General features: G+C 26.9%; 2 protein-coding genes across 4 annotated transcripts; one reads left to right on the top strand and one right to left on the bottom strand.

Annotated features, from left to right (window-relative positions):
• The first annotated feature begins 10370 nt into the window (after nt 1-10370).
• Nucleotides 10371-11627, top strand: LOC113548831 (syntaxin-18). The gene is made up of 2 exons (XM_026949914.1): nt 10371-11116; nt 11190-11627. The coding sequence occupies exons 1-2, from the start codon at nt 10460-10462 to the stop codon at nt 11439-11441; spliced, it is 909 nt and encodes a 302-aa protein (XP_026805715.1). The 5' UTR covers nt 10371-10459; the 3' UTR covers nt 11442-11627.
• A 2001-nt stretch (nt 11628-13628) lies between these two features.
• On the bottom strand, nt 13629-22789 carry LOC113549125 (protein pygopus). Of its 3 annotated transcripts, none has more exons than XM_026950292.1 (7): nt 22045-22789; nt 21633-21730; nt 21423-21539; nt 20031-20200; nt 17020-17945; nt 15044-15189; nt 13629-14486 (listed from the first exon to the last, which is right to left on the bottom strand). In XM_026950292.1, the coding sequence occupies exons 2-7, from the start codon at nt 21668-21670 to the stop codon at nt 14366-14368; spliced, it is 1518 nt and encodes a 505-aa protein (XP_026806093.1). In that variant the 5' UTR covers nt 21671-21730; nt 22045-22789; the 3' UTR covers nt 13629-14365. The 3 variants fall into 3 exon arrangements, with proteins under 3 accessions (XP_026806093.1, XP_026806095.1, XP_026806094.1); XM_026950294.1 differs by lacking the exon at nt 22045-22789 and adding an exon at nt 21806-22021; XM_026950293.1 differs by lacking the exon at nt 22045-22789 and adding an exon at nt 21810-22021.
• Between the last annotated feature and the right edge of the window lie 1234 nt (nt 22790-24023).

Below are 24023 nucleotides of genomic sequence, written 5' to 3'. Positions count from 1 at the left end.
GTTATCTATCATTGAGTCTCTGTGCGGTACATTTTAAAACGCTTCCAGTAAATTATATAAAATATTGTAAATATTTTATAAAATATACGTACTAAATTAATATAGCCGATATTTTTACTAAATTTCTCCTTATAATCATGTCTCATTGGAAACTGAATTGACAATTGAAAATATACACATGTTCAGGTATATATGCGACCAAATTAAATTAATACATCTCATTTATTCTGTTGTACGTTATCGTCGTTATCGATGTGTTATACTGAACCGTATACGTAAATTTCACACCCCTATGACAATAGCACACATTTAAGTAATAAAATATGTTATTCATATTATGCAAAATTGTCATATTGAACTAATACGCCTTAAATAATAATTAATATTTCTATTACATCAATAAACTTTTATTAGGATTTTGTTATGATCTGAAAGTTTGATTAATTGATTAACATTATTCGATTTTCGATCGCAACGCGGCATACGGTGGGAAATATCATTCAACTTTAGTTTTACTGGAGACTTGTACGTGCGGAACAACTACGTATTATACTATGATCTATGTATTAATGCGATGTATTTATCGCATTAGCCCTCAAGCTTATAATACATGTAGCCTGCGGGACTCCTACAATGTTGTTATTCTATACTTAAACAAAAAAAAAATTGGTTGAAAAACATAAGTAATATGACCAAGCACTCATAATAAGTACGTAAACATTTACTTGGTTGGTTATTTTTATTTTCAACAATGCAATAATTATTATTGTAATACAAATTAATTTATAAATATGATGCATAATCAAGCATGCTTAAAAGTGCGTGTTATTCCAAGGTTTCAATGAAATCAAACATCACTCAATATTAGTAGATATTATGTTTCACAATTACAATCCGTAGAATATTTTTTTATAATATTTTTATATATAAGATCAGCAACATTCCAAATTATTTGTCTTGATGTTTATAAATATAGTAACTTCATTAATAACTAGTAAGTACTTTTAGTAGAATGATAAAATTATATTATTAATTATTCATGACAATTTGTTGTTTTATGAACTATCTAGGTACTTAATATAATTAAATATTTTTTCGCAATATTAATAATTTGTATACAATGAAAATATATGTGATCAAGATGATCTTTACAAATATAAAGAAGCCGTATATAAATGCAGTTATTTTACAATGCCTATAATGCAGTCAATTTACTATAAGAATAAGATGTATTAGAAAAAAATCTTCAATACTCAGGTACTACCAATACAATCTATATACAGATGCCAAATATATTATATGATATATTTATTTAATAATTTAAAACTTTTTATAGAATTACAAATAGGTAGAAATCATTTGTTTAATAAAATTATAGTTTATAATAATTTTTAATTGACTTAAATTCTAAACGAATATTAAACATACATTTCAAACGCATTTTAAAATTAAGTACCTATATAAAATGATTTAGCAAGCATAATCAGTGATCACTCCCTTTTTATTTTTAATAATATTTTGGAATTTAAAATATATTTGCAAGCTTTTGAAATTGTTGTGCTGTTAAATAAGTGTCATGAGAAGATACCAATTTCTGTTTTTTTTTTTTTAAATGAGAAGCAAAACCCTCTTCCGTTCTATTTCTATTTATTATATTGTAATGGATACTTTTCTGAAAAATTTGACGAATTAAAATAAAAATTCAAACGAATAGTTTTTGAAATTATAAACTTTGTTTACTAAGGATCGATCATAACTAATAAGATGATAATGGATTTGGATGATATAGGATCACGACGATTTGAAAATGTTAGTAATTAATATTAATCTATAAACGTTTGTTAATTGTAAAAATGATCTAAGTATAATAAATACTAGATCCAATAAGTATTACACCTATTTTATATTTTTATGAAACCATTTTTAAGAATTATTATTATAAGTAGTTAGTAGTAGTATAAATATTTGAATAACTGAGAAACCACTTATTCAAATTTTGAATTAGGTGCAAAAGAATTTTCAAAAAAATTATCTACTAAATAATTTACAACAAAAAATGAGGTTCTTATTAGAAAAATATACATTTTTATACCAATGAGAATCTTTTTAAGTAGTACAATAAATTTCAAGAATTTAAAAATATATGAAATATTATATATATAAAAACTCAAAAAATCAGAATTTAAATAAATTCATTAAAAGAAAAAATAGGCATGGCATGCTCGGTATAATACCTAGTAAACGAATTCATATTACATAATGCAGTGAATAGATGGAGCATATTATTATAGTATACACGAATACAATTTATTTTTTATTATTATACACAAATTACCATAATATGTTTATTCTTAATTTAGTTACGTTATTTGGATCGTGTGAGGTATAAATATAGTAATTTTAAATTGCAAGTTATTCTGGAAAATAGATACATTTTAGATAAGATGTGTAGTCTACATGCAAATATGAAAATTAAAAAAAAAAATAAATTACGCCATTGTTTTAATTCTAAACTCTAAAGCAAACATCCAAATGTCCAATTATTGAATTATGAACTTGGAAATATTAACATATTAGAGGGGAATATTTTAGTAGGAGCCTATCGATTTAAGACCGTAGCACTATGACGAATCGTAAACGTATTTAATGATAGGGTATAGTTCCTATGGCGCTTAGTATGGACACAGATGACAAAAGCGGTAACATGAACAATAAAATATTACATACAGCTGTTTACTTTTAATACCACAAAGTTGAATATTGAAGTATCGATCGGATTTTGAAATAAAACATTTTATTATAATAAATTAATAAGTAATAACTATTGATTGTGTGTAGTATATACAAAAATACACTATACAGTCTATACACAGTATAATACTATAATACATAATATTATGACTTATGTAGTTATGTTATAACTATTACATAGTACTATAACTTATAAAGATTTTTTTTGTAATGTCGGTTGTAAATAAATTATATTAAGTATGAATAATTCTTGTCAAAATCGTATTTGAATTAAGTTTTTTTTGTAATATCAATATTATAGTTATATTGTACTTTTTGTAATATGCATCATTTTAGCATATTATAATAATAAATAAACAACTCAGAATAGGGATATCACATCTAACACATGTCAATTGTATTGACTACTGATAAAGTGATAAACGATAAGTGTTTTTATATTAAAATTATGTAATTACTACATGTCTACATAGTGTTTTATCTAACTACCGCAAATAGTTATAGGTAGTAACTACAGTTAACAAATTGATTTTATATATAACTGCAATCGGTTAAAACAATAATCTGCACTCTGCAGACTGCAGTCCGCATTGTTTATGCAAGTAGATTGAATAAACCTAACCAATAATACAATTATTTAAATTAAGACCATAAAATATAGGTATGTACAAATGTATATTAACGATTTAATATTTGTGTAGCAGGTATAATGTAATGTAATTAGTATGTGCTTTTGAGCTTAATGATATAATTGATGACAAGATTATATACACAATCAACAAATTATTATAGTCTTATAGCTTAATAGCTTCTTAAAATACCGATTTTTATAAGTTATGATTAGGGAACGGATTTAAATTAAGAATGTATTTTTTTCTGAAAAAATTACTTTCAAAGCACAAATTTCATTTCATACATCAAGAAATTAAACAATGCAACTTTTATTTTGCATTTTTTTGCACTTTTAAGACTTTTTTGCTGTGTAAAGCATAATATTTTAGTGCATTTCTTTATGTTTTTAAAGTCGCTTTTATTGGAATTGATAAAATTCAATAAAAATTAAGCAGCACCTAATTATACAGTGCTATTATGAAACACAAGATAAAAGTAAAACGACTGTGTCCATCTAAATTGTATATTCATTTTTTGGAAATAATTTTCAAAGTAAAAATAAGATAGGAGAACTAGAACATGATGAAAATGATACGAATAATTAATACATAAGAATAAAAATGTATATAATTAAACAAATTTTTTTAATATTAAAAATAATTTTAGGAGCGTTTTTAAAAAAAAAATATGTAATGAGTAAATTAAATCGTATTTTTTTCAGGGATTTTTCTTGTTTCTTAGAGCATTTAAATCCGTTCCTTAGTTATTATAAAAGGTTTTTTGAAAAATAGGCTATTGTCTTGTCATAATGTTAGCGACACTTTTTCAAATATTTATATAAAATAAATCAAGATTCAAAAAATAATGGGACATTACTGATAAATAAGTAACGATTAATTTTGAATTGTTTTTGAAGTGTTATTACTAAATAATTATGGTTAATTTATTTAAATTGTATAGTTGCATATCCCATAGGTATTAGTATTTAGCATACTTTTAGCCACCGTTATGATTTTTGGAGAAGCGCGGAAGGAAAAAGATTTGAAAGTATATTTTTGAATTATGAGTAGGTATAGGTACTAATATAGCTTTAATATAAACAAAAATTATTTTTCGTATCATAGTATCGTAGTAGTACTCAAAAATTTAAAAAATTTTTCACAAATTTATAATCGATTATCTTCCAAACATGACAATTATAATAATGGTTCTCACTTGTATTTGTCAAGATATTTTTAAAAATAAAAATAAATATGTATAACAACTTTGTTTTATATTATAATTATTGATATACTCTTATGTAATACTACATATTATGCATAAATTAAAAATATCGGCGTTAACAAAAAAACATATAGGCATATAACCATTGCCCTTTACTGTTAGTGTGCTTAACTACACATGATATAATATATATGTTATACAATAACATTATACACAGGGACAATTTGGATGTTGGTCTACGTAAGGCAGATGCACATTAAACTGGTTTGCGGCATTGTTGGCATTCACATACGGCGATGTATGTGCAGTGGGAGGTATAAATTGAATATATATAAACATATATTCAATATATAAAAGAACCTCGGCTCGGAGCCGATTTGCAGGTAAAACGCGTATATTTATTTAGGAATGAAATATGTGAACTACACAGGTATTCTTCATCCATTGTACTTCCGTGTACATACACCTATACAGTAAACACATTGAAATGCCAGAAATCGAAGTTAATTCACCACGGTTTTTATTTAATATTATTATATTCATAACATTAATCGTAATTTCCCCCTTTAAACGTGTACAAATGTTCTATCGATAGTGGAACGTTCAAAATGATTTCCCCGGTCAGTGCGTAACGATTTTTGAAACCGCCACCCACAAAGCGTGCGAATAAATGCGTCACATGAAATGCAAAATGTTTAGACACTTTTGTGTGGTTTGAGGCACATGTGTACACTGTTGTACGTGTACAATAAGTGACTTCATACGACGTACATAACGTTTATGAACCGTAAGCAATAAATAAAATTAACAATATAACTTCAAAAATATCAGAATACTGAATAACTTCAAAAATAATATAATATGTTTATTAAAAATTCCAGACATGATGGTTTTGGTTATACGTAACATTTTTTACTTTAATAATTTTAAATAATTAATAATACTAAGAGTTTGAATATAATAATATCTCAATAATATTATAATATCTTAAATTATATCTATAATTATATCAATTTAAGTATTCTATTATATTTTGTCTTAATCAGTTATTGCAATTTTCAATGAGATAAAAAAATTTAATTATGGCATTAATAGTATTCTATTAGTAGACTATAAATATTCACTATCGTCATTCAGTTAGTACACTGCACTAAAATTATATGATAGTACGTGATTCGTATTTCATATTATTATTTAAAATATGAGTATTTATTTCTATATTTCAAGATGATGTAATGTTAAGAATCTCGTACATACAAAAATATTATGCATAAACGATTTTCATTCTAATGAAAAATATGTTTTGGTTAAAATATTGATTATAGTTTGACCATCAATAATAAAATTAATGAATTAATAGTTGAAAGTATAAATATTCTTATTCTCTTAATATTATATAATTTATTATTTTAATAATGGTACCAACTACCTAGTCGAACTAAACACATACTCAATCTTTAGGGTAGTTGCTATACGCATATACACCACTAAAACAACCCTCGGGGTTGCCAACTGTTGATTTTGTACACACAAATGAAGTTATTGTACTTCGATTTAACCAGTTAAATAATTTAATAGTTTTAAATTAATTAATTTTTCGTGGATATTTTACATCAATATACAAAATCTACTGACTACTGTAAATTTGTAGCCAAATAGGATTTTAGTTTTATTTGTCTTAAACGTAAATTATGATAAGGTTTTGCGTAAAATAAAAGTTTGTATGTAAACAAAAATCGAATTCAACCGAAGAAACAGGTTCGACTGATTTTCTACCGATACTCAGATATGAACGCCGGAAGACAATATCGCATGTCATACGGAAACCACATCCGGACGTACACCGGCCATCCTAGCTGCCCTGTTTCCGTTGAATACCGTCACACATATTTCTCATGATTCCCGTAAGGGTGCTCTTTCCCGTGTGATGCAATGATGGGAGACAACTTAATATATTTAGTTGGTATCGTGAGACATCGTACAGTTATTTTAAATACATTCATGAAATTATTGCACATAATATTGACATCAGAATATCATTTTTACTTCCATAATAAAAATATTACGATTTTTCTTCTTTCATTTTTTTTGCCTGATAATAATATAATAGACGTTTAACATTAACATTGACGCATTTGAGCGAAATTTGTAAATTAATCAAAATAAGTGTAAAAATTTAAACGTAAACATATAGACAACAACAAACTTTTTATGAAACAGTATAAAATGAAAAATAAATAGGCTTCCACGTTTTCCACTATATTCAAATGACAAAGGTAACTTTAAAAAAATGTTATCCTCCAAAAATGTAATTGAATATAAATTAATGAAAACATAATTTAATTATTTAGTTTGATGTAAAAAATTAACTTGTTATAATGATTTAACAAATATATTTTAAAATAATAACATTGGTTTTCCAATTTTATAGATGTTTAATTTTTACATAATTATTTTTTAATAAACTAATAGAACACAAGAACACTAGTTTGTCTTTTTCACAAAATTTGGGCACAAAAATATTGCTAGATATTAAAAAATCTTTGTACATTATTTTTCTATTTAAAATATTATATAATATTATTTCGGTGCAATTACTTTATTTTGGATTATTTTTTCTAACAATATTATTCTCGTGTAAAATATACATTGAGTTTTTAACATATTAAAATCAATGTATAAACATTAGGAATACCTGTAATAAGTCATAATTTTCTCAAAATTTTGAATATCATGATGATGGTATTTTTGCATAAATAGATATTTTAATAATGCAACCAGTATGATTATTATATAATAAACTACTCAGCCCATTAAATGCAATACATTTTAAAATGTGAATATCATAAGCGCAATTTCAGGGGGTTTGAACCCCTAAGCCCCCCAACATACTTCACTGATTATGCCTACATGATGTAATCCGCAATAGTTTTTAGATTTCCAACGAATTGTGTATGTATGTTTGAGAGTAGGTACATAAAATAAAGATCAATCATTAAATTAAACACAATTTAATAAATTTATATTAATATTAAAAAAATAAAATAACATTTTTATGATAACGTCTTATGAAATAATCATATAAACATATTTTAGTCATGATATTCTATAGATTTTGTGATTTATCTGCTGCTAAAGGTAATCATTTTTTATAACCATCAAAACATTATCCACCAAGATAATGATCATTATTTATTACTTTACTTTTTTAATATTTTATTTAATGAACACAAGACAAAAGAATAAGAACGACAAAAATATATTTCAGAAAAAACTAACTAAATAGGTAGGTACTGACTGTTAAATAATGTATTTGTTGTCCGCAAAATATACATCATACATTAATAATAGCTTTAAAGTTACTTTTAGAAAAAAGAAAATAAATACAAAATGTAGTGGTATACCAACATACAGCTTCTTTATCCTTTCCGACATACTTTAAATCAAATAACATACAGATTTAAAAAATATTTACACTGTATTATAATTTATAATAAACCACTGGTAGTTTTTAAAAAAATATTAAAGTATTTTTTTAATATTTTTTTAGCTATGGTTTATCTTTTCAAATTAAATATTTTAATGAAATTTATGATTTTAGAATTAAGTGATCATTATTTTTTGTATTATATAATAGAAAATAGCTAAATTTCAATAAATAAATATAATTATTTTGAATAGTTTTTCCTTAAATATAATATTTGTATTTTTAATGTAATATAACTTATTAATTATAATGCTGAATATTATATAATTAAATTTCTTAGCGAAAATTCAGTAATCATTTTTATTATAACCTAGATTATAAAATATATGCTATTCGACTATTTCATTATTAATCAATATAATATTAATAATTGTCTGAATTTAGGCGTTTAATGTAGGCAATTTTCATACACATATGTAGGATACCGGAAAATAAAAACCGTTGAAAATTACCAATCAAAATGACACATCAGGAACATATGGTCATGAGTGCATGCAAGGGTGACTGCAAAGTTACATCCTGTATAGGTTGTTAGCACGTAAATATAATTATTAATTTATATTTCTCGGACTTAGTAATATACTAAACATTTCCATTAAAATAATGTTTTTTTTCCATTCAAAAACAAATTTTACTCATGACCTGGTCATCGTGACAGAACATTGTTTTAAATAATTTAGTTGGGTATGAAATACTTATCAGATATCTCAACACCTATGATTTTCTGGTAACTTAATTCGTTTATTGCAATTATACAAGTTAATACTACCTTATATTTTTTATTATTTTAAGAGAATTTTCCACTATCTTTTTTTAAATAAAACCATAATACAAATATTTTTAATAGGTACCTACTATTTAGGATACAATAGTATATTAAAACATAAAAAACAAGAATGTTTGTTAATAAAAAATAAAACTACCAAAGAAAAAAATACCATGAAAAAATCAATACTTATACATTGGAATGATATCGATAAATAATTGAGTATTCATTTATTTATTATTAATAAATTTGAATTTAAATATTAAATACATTGTTGCCTTGTAAAAGTAATGAATTTGGATCAACATTGTTTACGTAACCCTAATGTGCTATAATATTTACTAGTATATTTTTTTTCTATTGAAGATACTACAGTTATTTTTCATATTTTTTATAACTCATAACCATAAGTCATATATTCATAACATGATATCGTTTTAAAATTTGGACATAATAACCTAAGACCGTGTATTACGTGTAATATGGTTATTATTATTTTTGATACGTTGATTACAATTTGATTATTATTTTTGAAAAAGTTGGTCTTAGATTGTTGCCAATAATTAATGTATGACCAATTGTCAATAAATACAAATTCGATGAAAAATATCATGTATATCTAGAATTGCATTTAAAGTTTAAACACAGAATAATAATAATAAGTATCTACTGGCTACTATAAATAATATAATTGCATAAAAATAACATACACACCTATCTAACCTTGGAATAAACTTATTTCAAATATTTTTGAGTAGAAAACCATAAATAATCTGTTTTACTGTTTATATTTTGCAAGCCATTAACAACGTATAAATAAATAAATTTTAAATACTTCACTTTAAAAACATGGATCAACATTTTCTGTACTACTATAATTTATATTGGTTAAGTTTAAGTGGCAGAGAAAAATACGTATACCCAGTTACTGTACGGCAATGGTTTATACGTTACATATTATAATCATATAAAGACATCACCGAATCAATTGTGTAATTTAATTTAATTTATTCTGATGGATGTCTACGCATTTATTATATTTGTTGACGATATTTTTAAAAACTATCTTAAACATTTTTTAAAAATATCTTACTGATATACCTGTAGTAGTGTTGAATAATGAAGATCAAGATGCCTGGGATTGAAGTAAAGGTACTCTGCAGTCTGCAACAATTGCCCATTTCGTAATATATCGACGCGAACGTAGTAAATTAATTGGAAAAATTCTTAACAAAGAAAAATGGCGTACATCGAGTGATTGTTTTTCAAGAACGATTAGAATGAAATAACGAATGCAATAATAATTGATCATGGACCATAATAATACATAAATATACATAATATTTTATATTACTACGTCCATGGGATTTGAACGTAAAAATGGCGGTTTATTCCGCATTATTACTTGTTTTAACTAAGTTACGACTATAACCATGGTTATTAACATTTTTCAAATCCACGGTTTTAGATATCGCTATTCGCTATCTCGTCGATAATCACACGACAACACAATTATGATAGCGGGGAATTTTCAAAAAAAAAGTTGTCGTCATACTCAATTTTTTTAATGTAACCATATTTTACAATGATTCTGTAGATCTTATAGATCTTTAGTTAAAATGGATAAGACTGCCGTGTTCAAAGCGTACGTTAAGACTATCAAAACGAGAAACCGAGCTTTTGGGTCCCCAGCACCGCCACAGGCGGATATTCTAAAACAGCGTAAGCCGCGTAGAGACGAATTTTCTCGTAGGGCCAAAGATATTGTCAACGATCTAGTCAAGCTGACAGACTTCTTGAACCGTCATTTTAAGGACTATATTGATGTCCAGGCTTTCAATCAGCAAACTACGTTAACAGATGCAGATCGTGACAAAATCGATATTGGCGCACAACACATTATCAAAACATGCAGTCAACAGTTAATCCTCCTAAAAAAGAGTTTGACTGGTGATTGCAGTCAAATCGATGATCATAGACGGCAGATTATACGCTATGTTGAATGGCGACAAAAATCTGTCACCAAATTGTTTGCAGAGATTAAAGCAACACGAGCGCAAAGGTGTCTAGAGTATGAGAACGTTTCAAAATTGAGCAACTTGACTCACGGTTTTGAACCCCCAAAAGAAACCAATAATGTAGCCGTAGTAGATTATGAAGCAGCTGACCGACAATATGCTGCTCAACAAGATGACGAATTATCACCAGAAGAATTGCAAATGTTTGAAGCTGAAAATATAGAAATGTACAACGAATTAAATCAATTATCAAATGAAGTAAGTACTATACTTTAGCATTGGATTGTTTTATTTGCTAACTTTTTATTGAGCTGTATTTTCCTTCTTTTAGGTAAGAAATATAGAGTCTAAGGCTGTACGAATTGCTGAATTGCAAGAGTTGTTTACAGAAAAAATATTGGAACAAGATCAGGATCTCGAGAGAATTGACACGATTGCAGTGAATACCACCGAGAACATTGTTGATGCCAATACTGAAATAAGATCAGCTATACAAACCAACGCTGGTCTTAGAGTGTATATATTATTTTTTATATTAGTACTTTCATTTACCTTACTATTTTTAGATTGGTATAATGATTAAATGTGATGAACTATTATACCAAAACCACAAATCACTAATATGTCTATCAAAATTGGTATTGTTGAACAAGTGATTATTTGTTTTGGATAAGGTGAACTTATTGTGATGATTTTATGTACCTTTGGTTAATAATTTATTAAGTTTAATATTATTTATTCATTAACTGCGGTTTTAATTTCACTTGAAATGTTGAAACATTTATGGTTTTTGTTTTAATTTAAATTTATACAAATCTTTAATTTTCATTGAAAATAATAAAATATATTATAAATTACAATCAATGTTACAATTTTTATACAAATATTTTATAAAATAAATCTTGAAATTGTTTTTAAGAGTATTTTTCATAAAAAACAATACAGACCACAAAGTAGTAGAAAAGAAGCAAAAGAAAAAAAGAAATTAAAAAGAAGTCAATGTTAAAAAAAAAGGAAGATATTTAAGAATTTATTTTTAAGCAGTGAAACTTGACATATACAAGTATTTAGGATAAGATACATTTGTATATACTGTGAGTTAATATAATTTTGAACCAATCGTGGTTCATTAAAATGAAAATTACTTGATAGATGTGTATTTTACAGAACATGAAAGTTCTCATCAATGGTGTATGACTATTGACTCAATAATATTAAGTTTCACTTAATATATATTTTCAGCTTAGTTTTCAAAATATTTGTTACATGCTAACTAAACAATATTTTGACTAAGTTATTTCGATATATGCTTTATCAATCCAAAAGTGTTAAAAACATAAACTACATGAATCATTATTTAGTTACTATGAAATAAAACAATAATTAACACAATTATATTTTATATTGTAAAATACTTTATAAATATCAGTCTTCAGACATAGGTTGTGTCAATAGGCAATTGGAAAATTGATTGATCGTATACTTATGAGTCAACCATGTACATTCTGCTATAACAATGGCTAGTTTAAACTTTCTTTTGTATCATAACATGCATTGCAAAGCAAGATAGAAATAGTCAACAATAATAAATGTTTTATAATAGTATAATTAGGTATCAATTTATTTTATATTAAGAGTTGGTATTTAAATTTGTTTTAAAAAAAAAAGTTAATTAGTGTAATTTTCAAAGTAGTTCAGGTAACCATGGTCTATGACTTATAATTGAATATTTCAATTACTAATACTATGACAAATACACTAATTATTGCTTATTTATTATACTATTACCTTCATGTTTATTTCTATTGTCTATAGTATTTACCCCAACATGGGCTTGTAGATAGTTAACCACTAGATACATTCAAGTCGTGATAACTCAATTTTTTTTTATTCCCCTAGAAATATAAATTAATATAAATGCGAGATAGATATCTCAAAGCAAATATTTATCTTTCTTCAACTTCAAGTTTTTGCAACTCGGCGGTATTTATTTTTCTAAGCTGGCCAGAAATCTCCATCTGTTTTGTCCCTAGCAGAGGCATAAGGTGTTTTAGACTTTTAATAATAATATTGATATATTGTAGTGCAAACTTTTTTAGTCCTTCAATTGTATAACACAAGATATTAGATTCAATTTTTTTTTTTTTTGGAAATAATTTTTATGTTTAAATTGTTGAATAAATTAAAGATGAAATATATATTTTTATATTACATATGTATTTAAAAAAATCAATTGATTTTGAAAAAAACATTTTGTTTTGTTTTTATTCAATATAATTCCATCTTTGTCTTGTCCAAAGGTGAACTAATTGACGTTGATTGTGACTGTGATAATATGATCTTAAGCTTAGAGCATATTATACTAGTATAAGGTCTAGGGATATTACATACTTTTGGTTTTAATGCATTGATAAATACTGATTGTTCTAGTATATTAATTATGAGTCAACTAGTCATAAAATATTTGACTGATAACAATACAATAATATAATATTATGCTTGAACTTTTTCATAATACACCATTCAATATAATCCGTTGAATATAATAATAAGAGGTCGTTTGGAACTTGATGAAATAATCCAGAAAATAAATATAAACCAATTGTTCTGCTATTTGCTCTAGATACAAACATTCATTGAACAATCTGCAAAATATTGTGAATATAAAAATACAAAAATGATTACAAATTTTTAATTTTACTTTATTTAGTTACATGTAACACTTAGAACTTACAATTTCAAGTTCATAAGTTTTTCGGTTTTTAATATATTTTTTAATTGAACTAACTATTTACAAACATATTGATTGTGTTAAATTATTTTCTAAAAAAAAAAAAATGTTTCTTTATTACATCATTGATTACAAATACAAGTATTTATAACCAATGACAACAGATATACACAAATATATAATAAATCATGACATTATTAAGAGCATTCTGCATTATACAAAAACAATTCAATTGTGAAAAAAGTAATAAAATTAAAATAATAAAGAAGAAAAAAGTGGCAATAAGACAATGCATTAATAGATTGAAAAGGAAAAGGCCCAATTTGTTGTATATTCGAAGGAACTTTAGATTTTTTAAATGCCAAATAAAAATCAAATGGCAAAACGCTCAATGTATGCAAGTAGTTGAAATACTGATGAGTACAAAGGAGGAATTTTTATACGCTACACATTATCATTTTGAACCTCAGTCGTAACTCAATAAAAAAATATATGTAATATATATATATATAATATATATGCACACATATATAAATATAATATACACATAAATATAAAACAAAAATTATAAGACTGACAATAACTCAAAAATAATTATTTTTGATTTCATATAAATTATAATCCATATATGAATAATAAGTATTTTAAATTGTGTTAATGCTTGTAACTGAGATTAAGTACTTAATCCACTGAAGGTTTGAAGCACTGTAATTATTGTAACAATCAGTGCATGAAAGCTAAAGTCATTTAGGGTTGAGAGATGTTAAATGTATTCGTTAGGGTTTGTATTTTACCAAAGGTATATTTTTTGTTTGTAGACATTTGTCACACACCCACTCAGCGTATACTTCGGCTGTAAGTAACTGGAACGCAGGCTCCATCAAGCCTGTACAAACCCTGAAAATATTTACAATAAATTACTATTAAATATAAAATTTAATTTAATATTTAAATGCCTATACAATAAAAGTGATATAAATAATATCAATATTTTGTATTTATCTTTTGAGAGCAAATACATTTTATAGAATACATAATGTAAGACATTAAAATAGGGTTTCTGTAATTTGATTTTATTGTTATCACTGTCATCATGCTGTCCTTCATAATTATTATTAATTATTTTAATTATTTAAATTCATTAGAATAATTTTAAAATATTAACTAAGGAGGTTGTAATAGTTTATTAAAATATTTGATTATTAAGATATATATTTATATCAAATTAAAATTAATTAATTAATTTAAAAACATATTTATAAAAATCTAAATTATCAAATGTTACAGCAATTATGAGTCCAAAACATATGATAATATGTTTTTATCTCAATATAGTTTGTTATTTAATATTATAATAAAAACCACCAATGTATAAAAATAAAAAGTTTTAGTTAACAAAATATTTTTGTGTATAATTTTTTCATCAAATTATAATAAATATTTTTAATAATTACCTATGAAACCAAAAATTACAACCAGATTCACATAAAACAGCTTGATCATTGTCATGCACTTCTTTATGACAGTTACCACAAGGATAAATTGGTGGGGCATTTGGATTTTGTGGATTGAACACCATTGGTTGATCATGAGGGTAAATCTGAAAGTTTATTATTAAACATTATTATACTCAGATTAAAACCAATTATAATATTTATAGAAAGTTTATATTATACATTTACATAAATGAAATGATTACAATTTAAATTAATATTAAATATATTAGCCAGATGAACATGAATTTGATTAGGATTATTCATACTGCGTCAATAAAGTAGTACATAAACTAACAGTGTTATTATATTATTTTAGTGGAGCCACCATGGTAGTTGCACAGATATTGTAGTATCTGTAGTCCTTTAAGGACTTAATATTATACTTATATTTGAAAAAATCTTTTTGTTTTTAAGAAATATCAAAGAAAATAATATTTTTTGAATTGTACCCCTTTTTTATAAGTTAGAATTTAAATCTCATTTTTTAATTTAAGATAAAAACATAATATGTTTAATTATGAAAAAATAATTAAATTCATTAAAAAATGAAACAATTTTAACTTAATGTACATATTTCAATTATAAAAAAAAATTTTAGAAAATGAAGACAAGAATAGTTAAATTCCACTTGAGATAAATGGCTATTTATGTTCATTATACTTATAAAATATATAACCAATGATTTTAAATGATAAACATTCAACTTTTAAGTTATTATTAAATACTATTTAATTAATCAAAACAAATATTTAAAAATCACATGTTAATCATTTATTTATAGAGTTGATGAATTCACAGTATGTAGTTCAAATATATATAAAAAATTTTAATTTCTCAAAACTTTATTATTAGTATGAGCATTTATTTTTAAATCTACTAAGAAAATTAATGTTTGTGATTCGCTCTATACTTTAAAATAATTTTATTGAATAATTGCTTAAAATAAAATGTTTAATGAATTTTTTAATGTATGAATTGAAGGGAAAAATTAATTAGAAATAAGAACAGTTAAAGTAACATTGATAACAAAGACTATGCTAGAGTTCCATGCATTTCTTTTGGAAATCCTTAGCTACAAAGATAAATCCATTTTTCTATCAAACAAGTATACTATCAACACCATCAACTAATTTGTTTATACATATATAACTATATATAAATTTTATTTTATTGTGAATTTAAAATTTATTCTACAAAGATTTGATAAATTATTTATTTAATCATTATTATTTATAAATAATTAAATGTTATAATTATATGCCTATAACTCAATATTTGTATAAGTAAAGTATAATGTATTGATAAACAACGGATTAGTTAGTATAAGGTTAAATAATTATATAAATGACGACCAAACTTTAATCTGCATACATATTATATTTTTTTTTTAATAAAAATCATAAGTATTTGATTATTTAATCCCCCCCCCCCAAACAAACATTAAATTAAAAATTAGAAAAAAATCATTAAAATCTAAAAGGACATTCACTGTCATGTGAACACAATGTTTTTGTAGTTATTGTCATCACAAGGAGCACAACATGTGGTAAGTTATATTAAATATGAATACATTACACAAAAACAGATCTTTCAAATATGTGTTTTGTATAGGCAATTCACTAAATTCTTTTACCAAATTTTACCACTTTCTTTTGATCCTTTTCAGTCTTGAAAATAATTAGTATTTAATAACAATATCTTTAATTCATCCCATTAAACTTAGTTACACTATTTTTATTAATTGTTGTCTCAAAAATTTATTCTTATTATAGTAGTGATGGTTAGTAATTATTTTCATCGATAACCGTTGAACTTTAATGTTTTATGGTTTATTTACATATGCATGCACATATCAAATTATATTTTAGATCAGAATAAATAAAATTAATTTAATTTAAAAATGCTATCATTATTTTAATAATATTTTCTTTTACCTTTCCAGCCGACACTGGCATTGGTTTAGAATTAGGTCCAGGCCCATATCCACCTGGTTGTTGACTATTGGGTATTTGAGAATGATGCATCATAGGAGGCATAAGTCTATGTTGTTCAGAAGGTTGAGGTGGACCCCGCATCATCTGGGGACAGGGCATACCTCTTGGACAGTTCATCATATTACTAGGCCCAGGCATACTATTGCACTGTTGATTTGACATTGGTTGCCTACAAGCCATGGAAACAGATGTCATGTTGTTGGATCCTGGACATGGAGGACCACGTACTGGACAACCATTATTATCTACTGACATGTGTGGACTCATATCATTCATGTCCGCTGAGCTTACTGGCATATTCATTGACATTGGACTATTTGTTAAAGGTGAAGGGCCCCCTCGGCCCATCATCATGGGACTGCCACCAGGACCTGAGTTAGGATGACCGTTAAGTGGTGAAGGACCCATTGTCATGGGACTAGACATTGGTGGATGAATGTTCATATTGGTATTTTGAGGTATGGGACTACCCATAGGTGAAGCACAATTCAAAGACGGTTTTACCATGGCAGCACATTCCATAGGGCTGTTGCCACGCATATTTGGCACCATATGTGGACTGCCCATAGCAGAAGGACTTCGATTCATAGATAAGGCATGTGGACTATTGCCTGGTGCACCACAACTCATCATAGGGGGTCCACATACCATTGGATTTCTGTGTGGACTACTACCACATGGTCCACCCATTGGGCTACCCATAGGTGGACCACAATTCATAGGTGAGCCACCCATTTGGTGGCAAGGACTACCAGACATCATGGGTCGAGAATTCATCATTTGTCTGTTCATATGATTTGTATTCATCACTTGTGGTGGTGGGGTGTCATCAAAAGGGTTTGAAGCGACTATAGTATCTCCATAACCTAAAAAAATTTAATATGAATTTAAAAGATATTCACAAAGACATTTTTTCTACAATTTATTATTTAAATTGACTAAACACAATATAAAAGGAAATAGGATTGATAATAGCTTAATAATTCACTTGAGTAGAAGATACTCTAACAGCAATATAATATAAGTTATTTTAGTGGCATAATAGTTTTACATTTTACTTAAGACAAAAATTACATATCTAGAGGTGAATAATTTTATTTATAGTATTTTAAAAGGTACCTTAAATACAACATACTTTTAACTATTATATACACATTGGCACCATTAAACAAAGTTTAATAATATTCAAGCTTTAATTTTGGTTATTTTTTTTTCCAATTTATCAGCGGTATACTAATATATTACTACAATATTTTAAATTTTTAACAAATAAAATTAAGAACATGTAGAATTTTGATATAATGTTTTTATTTATTTTTATAACATAAATGTATGAAACTTTTTTTTTTTTGGTAGAAGCACCTAAATTTAATTCTTGTATATACATTAAAAATAAATATTTAGATTTTATGATAACTGGGTTTGAAGCTTTGATTTTAATATTGCATGAAGGTCGATTTTCTTTAAATACATGCAGTAATCTAAGATTTATTATAAAAATCTAATAACATAATATAGTTTACATATTTCATATTAGTGTATATTCTTGATGGTTTAATATTTGTATGAACATTATTGCCTACACTTAAAACAGGTTCTCTTACAATATAATTATACTAAATTCATTGATATAATCACATGTATGCTTATCGGTGTGTTCTTGATAAATTAAATAGAAGTTTAATGTTTGTTCATAGGTATCAAGTACAGTCAGTTAACAATAGTTAGTGACCAACTAAACTATGTGACGTGTGCATATAAATGAATATTTTTATCCGCTGTACAGCAGTAGTTTTTATTTTTTAAATTATTTAATGAATATTTTGAATGTTCCTAATCAAAAACTCAAGAAGAAAATAGATTGAACAGTATCATATAACAGGTGAGATTTGCTATACATTATTCTAAAATACTACTATATAAATCAAAAATAAAATCTTGAGAATTGTATTAACAAGAAAATTCTAATTAATATACAAACAATAGAAACAATTTGAAAAAAATGACAGAAAACTATTGTTACATTAATAAAAAATTGTAAATCAAATCATTTATATGACCATCCTAGTAAACATCTTACTACATTAATTTATCACCAGTCTTATACCTTGATACAAAAATATTATTTAGTTTAGATTTATACCAAGCATATAGATGTTTATTTTAAATTGAATTTACAATTAATGAAATTAAATACACAAATTAACTATTATTTACAGTGTTAATTTAATAATTATTATTATGAAGATTTTGTATTAAATGTGTTTGGATTAATAATATATACTACATATAGTATAATAATATACTAAATAAATAGTTTTGAAGCCTATCACACCTGCAAACATTTATTTGTTTATTTATAAACGTCAAATACTAATAAGACTTTAAATATTGGGAATAATATACAACTATGATTTTGTATATATATTGTTGGTGGATTTATTGGTTTAACGGAATATTTATTCTATGAAATAAATTATAAGGTAAGGATCTGGGAATATACATGATAAAAATTAGATAGCTTTCCAAAAAGATAAAAGAATTGTGTATATATTTTAAGGTGTAAGTATCTACATATCATTGTAATAGAATCCTACTACCTAACATAAAAATTAATTTAAAATACAATTTATTTCGGGTTTAAGTGTCTAACATTAAGTATTTAAAGATTTAGGTCTAAATAAGTATATATTCTAATGAGCGTATTAGGTCTATTACATGTGTATATGCCTTTACATCTTACATATTTTCCCATATTATGTTCCATGTTTAGTTTCCATACATAAATTTCTCTTCAAACATCCATTAAAAAAATTACCCTTATTGAAAAAAATATTGTTTTGGTTCATTAGTTGAAGGTCAGCATAATAAATACCTAATATTAGGGGGAATAAATATTGTAACTTTCGCTATAGTTTAAATATTAATAAAACATGTTTATTTGATTTTACCAGTTAATGGTGGTGGAAGTAAATCTTGAGGTGATGGTGGTGGTGGTTGAGGTGCATGATTCGTCACAGTAGCAGCATTAGAAGTACGCCGCTTTTTTTTAGCTGGAGGTGGTGGAGGTGGATCTGGAGTCATCATTGGTGATTTAAACTCATTGCCCATAGGCAACATCCTAAAAAATTAAAATAGATAATTGTAGATTACAATTTTAAAACATTGTTAAAATATTTTTTTTTCTAGATACCAACTAAATGAATGTTTTTTTTACTAAAAATTTTCTTTACATATATAATTAAAATATTAGAAATAAAATATGGCAGTTTACATTCTTGATCACAAGGTACTAGCTTTTAATGTATTATTCAGTACCAAATGAAATTTCACCTGTCTTAACTTATAACAATAGGAGGCACTTAAATTATACATAATGATTTAATACTTGAGATAAAATAAAATGATCAATCACTTTTATATTAAAAATTTAAAAATATTTTATATTGTAGTTATCAAAAAAATGTTTTTATTAATTCTTACTTAATAACTAAATAAATTCATGTTATTTTATTTTTTAGTTTTTGAGAATTATAGAATCTGTACATCTCTAATGAGATAAGCATAAATGATCTTGTATGTTTAGCACTAAAATGTTTGATTAGATGACGCAAGTTGGCAATGGTGCCTAAGTAAAATGTAATTGTTATAAAATGCCAAAGATTATTTATAATAAATTTCTTAAAGTTGTAGAAAAAGTAATAGTACATATTAGAACAATTTTTAATACTTAATTCTTTTTAATTACATATCAGTCTAATAATTTAAATTTATTAATTTACAATTGTAAGGACCTTAGAACATTTTATAAATATTTCAATTTCAATAATATAATTACTCTATGAAGCTCAAACAAAAAATTAGACGGAACTTGGATAAATAGTTAAAAATAAATGTAAATATTTTGATGTGTATTAAATAATAAATAAATATATTAACAATAAATTATCATTTATAAGGTTTATTGTAAATTTAGGTAAACTTAAGGTATTTTAATTAAATTATAAGATTTATTAGTTTCCTTAGTTTAAACAGTAAAAATATGATATAAATACAATTAATATAATAGTAATATACAAGGATTCTATGTTGGGAAGTAATATGGTAATTAATTAAATTAAAATTAGATTTTAAATTGTTTTACGAATGTACTTAAAAAAAAAAAAAATAATGATTATAGAATAATTATAATAATTTAAGTGATAATTTCATTATTTTCAGTACTAACATAAATATTACACACTAAGATATTTTATATTTTACTTATTAAAACGGGTGTTATTACGTGAATTAAATATTCACAAAATATTATTTTCAACTAAATTTAATAAAACTGTACATACGAGCAGGGTCCACCCATTTTATTGAAATCATCTGGATAACAGTGGCCTCTCTGCATATGAGGCGGCATGTCTTGACATTGGTTGTAATACGCCATTTGATTACGGCCTCTCGGTAACCTATAAGAAACATATCAACATGACCATTACAAGTTTGTACATAGATGGACGAAGGTAGACAAACAGATGTCCAAAAATAAAGAGCAAACTTACGTGACGTAAGGGGCCATGCCACCCATGTTGTGGCTCATTGCTAATAGATCGAACTCAGAGTATCGAATGCATCACAGCGATGACTGCAGTCGAAAAACCTGAATACAGAAATTAATAAAAATTAACCAAAAAAAAAAAAAAATAGTCGAAAACAACCAAAAAAAAACACATACTTACACAATATCTCGCGACATGATAATTGTGCAAGTACATAGCCACATATGTATAAAAGTAAAATCAATCATCTATTTTCAAATTGTATCTATCGGAGTGAAAACTCGGACAGATCGAGCGACATAGTTACAAAAACCAAACAAAACTCGAATACCTACGCCACAGACGAGTGCGGAAACGTAGGTGTAAAATGTATCTCCCGTACGCGCGATCGTATTTTTACATTTATACAACTCACGGAAATTGTGACGGACGACTCGATTCTTCCTTCTACAGTGGCTGAGGATCGGAGTATGCTGCTGCTGACACTCGCTGTACTGCCTACGCTGCCATCGGCCGGCAATTATTTCCGTTTACGTTACGAACGTATCCAACGTTGTATATAAAAGTGTTTATTTGTATAAACGTACGATACGTAACTTATTATTTTTATAATACATATACACCGTACACATACACGTATCTCTCTCTATGTATATAAACTATTATTATTTATACACATATGTATTATAAACTGTATATATATATATTATGTGTGTGCAAGACGACGCGCGCGCACGAACACGCACACACACTCACGTATACTGTCGCACACATGCACGCACGGATATACTCGGCGACGAGGAGTAAAATAAAAAAAAAATGAAATAAAAATGTAATAAAAAAAGGCGAACGGTGTGTACTCGACAGCCACAATGGCCGTGCCGGACGTGTTGTTCGACCGCGAAGAAAACGATATTAATAATAATAATAATAATACGGCGGCGGCAGCGGCCGGATTCTGTGCGTCCGAAAACGTTGATAGTAAGGATTTCGTAAATCGCGAAAAACGTAAAACGCCGTCGTCGTCTTCAGTTGCGGTGATGGGCGAGCGGTATGGAGGGAGGCGACATAATAATAATAATAATAATAATAATAATAATAATAGTTATAATGATAATAATAAAAATAATAATAATAGTTATAATAATAATGTTGAAAAAATGTTTGAGAAAAAAAAACCAAAACAATAATACACACGAAACGTGCTAGTGGCGGAGGCGGCCGGGGGTGATCAGACGGAGATGAAACGATAATGCGCGTGCATTGTATAGACGAGATACGGCGGCGAGCACGGATCCGCGTACGCGCTATATTTAGTAGTTGGACAAGGACGGCGGCAGACAGGAATGCCGAACGAAAACATCAATCGGCCGACACGATGTCGGTGACGTTGCAAGTGCGGGACGCTTGTAACATCCGTGACGTTGCCCGGGACCGCGGTTACCTCGGTCGAAGACCGGCTCGCGGTCACACCAGTCGTTGTAGTATTATAGTAGTTGTTGGTGCGTGTAGCGCACTCGCCCCGCCGCCGCGCCCAGGGTGTATTGATCTCTCAATCGGCGGCGGCAGAGCGCCTTTTCTCCCCACCGTTCCCGCGTCCTCCGCACAGCCAACGACTCTCCGTCCGTCGTCGTAGCACTGTGTAGCAGGCCACAGCCACACGACCAGATTGCCCCGACGGCTGTTCTTTTTTTTTTTCCTATGGTATTCTAATGATATTCGTTTTCGTGCTCAACGCCGCCACAGTAATATTTATAATAATACTATAATATATTGTGTGTATCCCAATAGTGGTGTATAGCAGTGATATCGGGTGTGGGTTTATAATGTTTATAGATTATTATTCTCCAGCAGTGGCGTCGCGAACTTATAAAATGTTGTCAGAGACTCTGGGCCCGCGAATTGAACATTTGTCTACTACCAGTTACCACCCACCGTTTATTACTATACAGTATACACTACCCCCGCATTGCCACTCGAAATCCTAACCCAGCCAACCACAAAAATTCCGAATAAATGGGATTTCGTGTACCTCGCCGTGGCTACCTCCCTCCCAATCCCCTTTTCTTTCTGTGGCGGCAACGCTCTCAAACACTCAGCTCCTTCCCACGCCACTATGTATAGGTTATAATGTTTTATTATGTTTGTGTGTGTGTGTTAGTGCATAGTGTTTGTAGTGTATACCTACCTGTAACCGAATAAAAACTACCCCGACCCGCGAGGTTCATTGTCACGGGAGTACGTGTATTATAGATATATAATATATAGACAATACACATATGTATAGCCGTACGCCCATACAGGTGTATACTGTACACCCAAGATGATAAGGTTTTTATGTCTGCGGCAGTTTATACGAGTTTTTAATTTTTTTTTTGTTCGGTTTAATGGTTT

The sequence above is a fragment of the Rhopalosiphum maidis genome, chromosome 1 (assembly GCF_003676215.2).
Source record: "Rhopalosiphum maidis isolate BTI-1 chromosome 1, ASM367621v3, whole genome shotgun sequence".
NCBI classification, from domain to species: domain Eukaryota; kingdom Metazoa; phylum Arthropoda; class Insecta; order Hemiptera; family Aphididae; genus Rhopalosiphum; species Rhopalosiphum maidis.
This window is presented reverse-complemented; position numbering and strand designations above follow the sequence as displayed.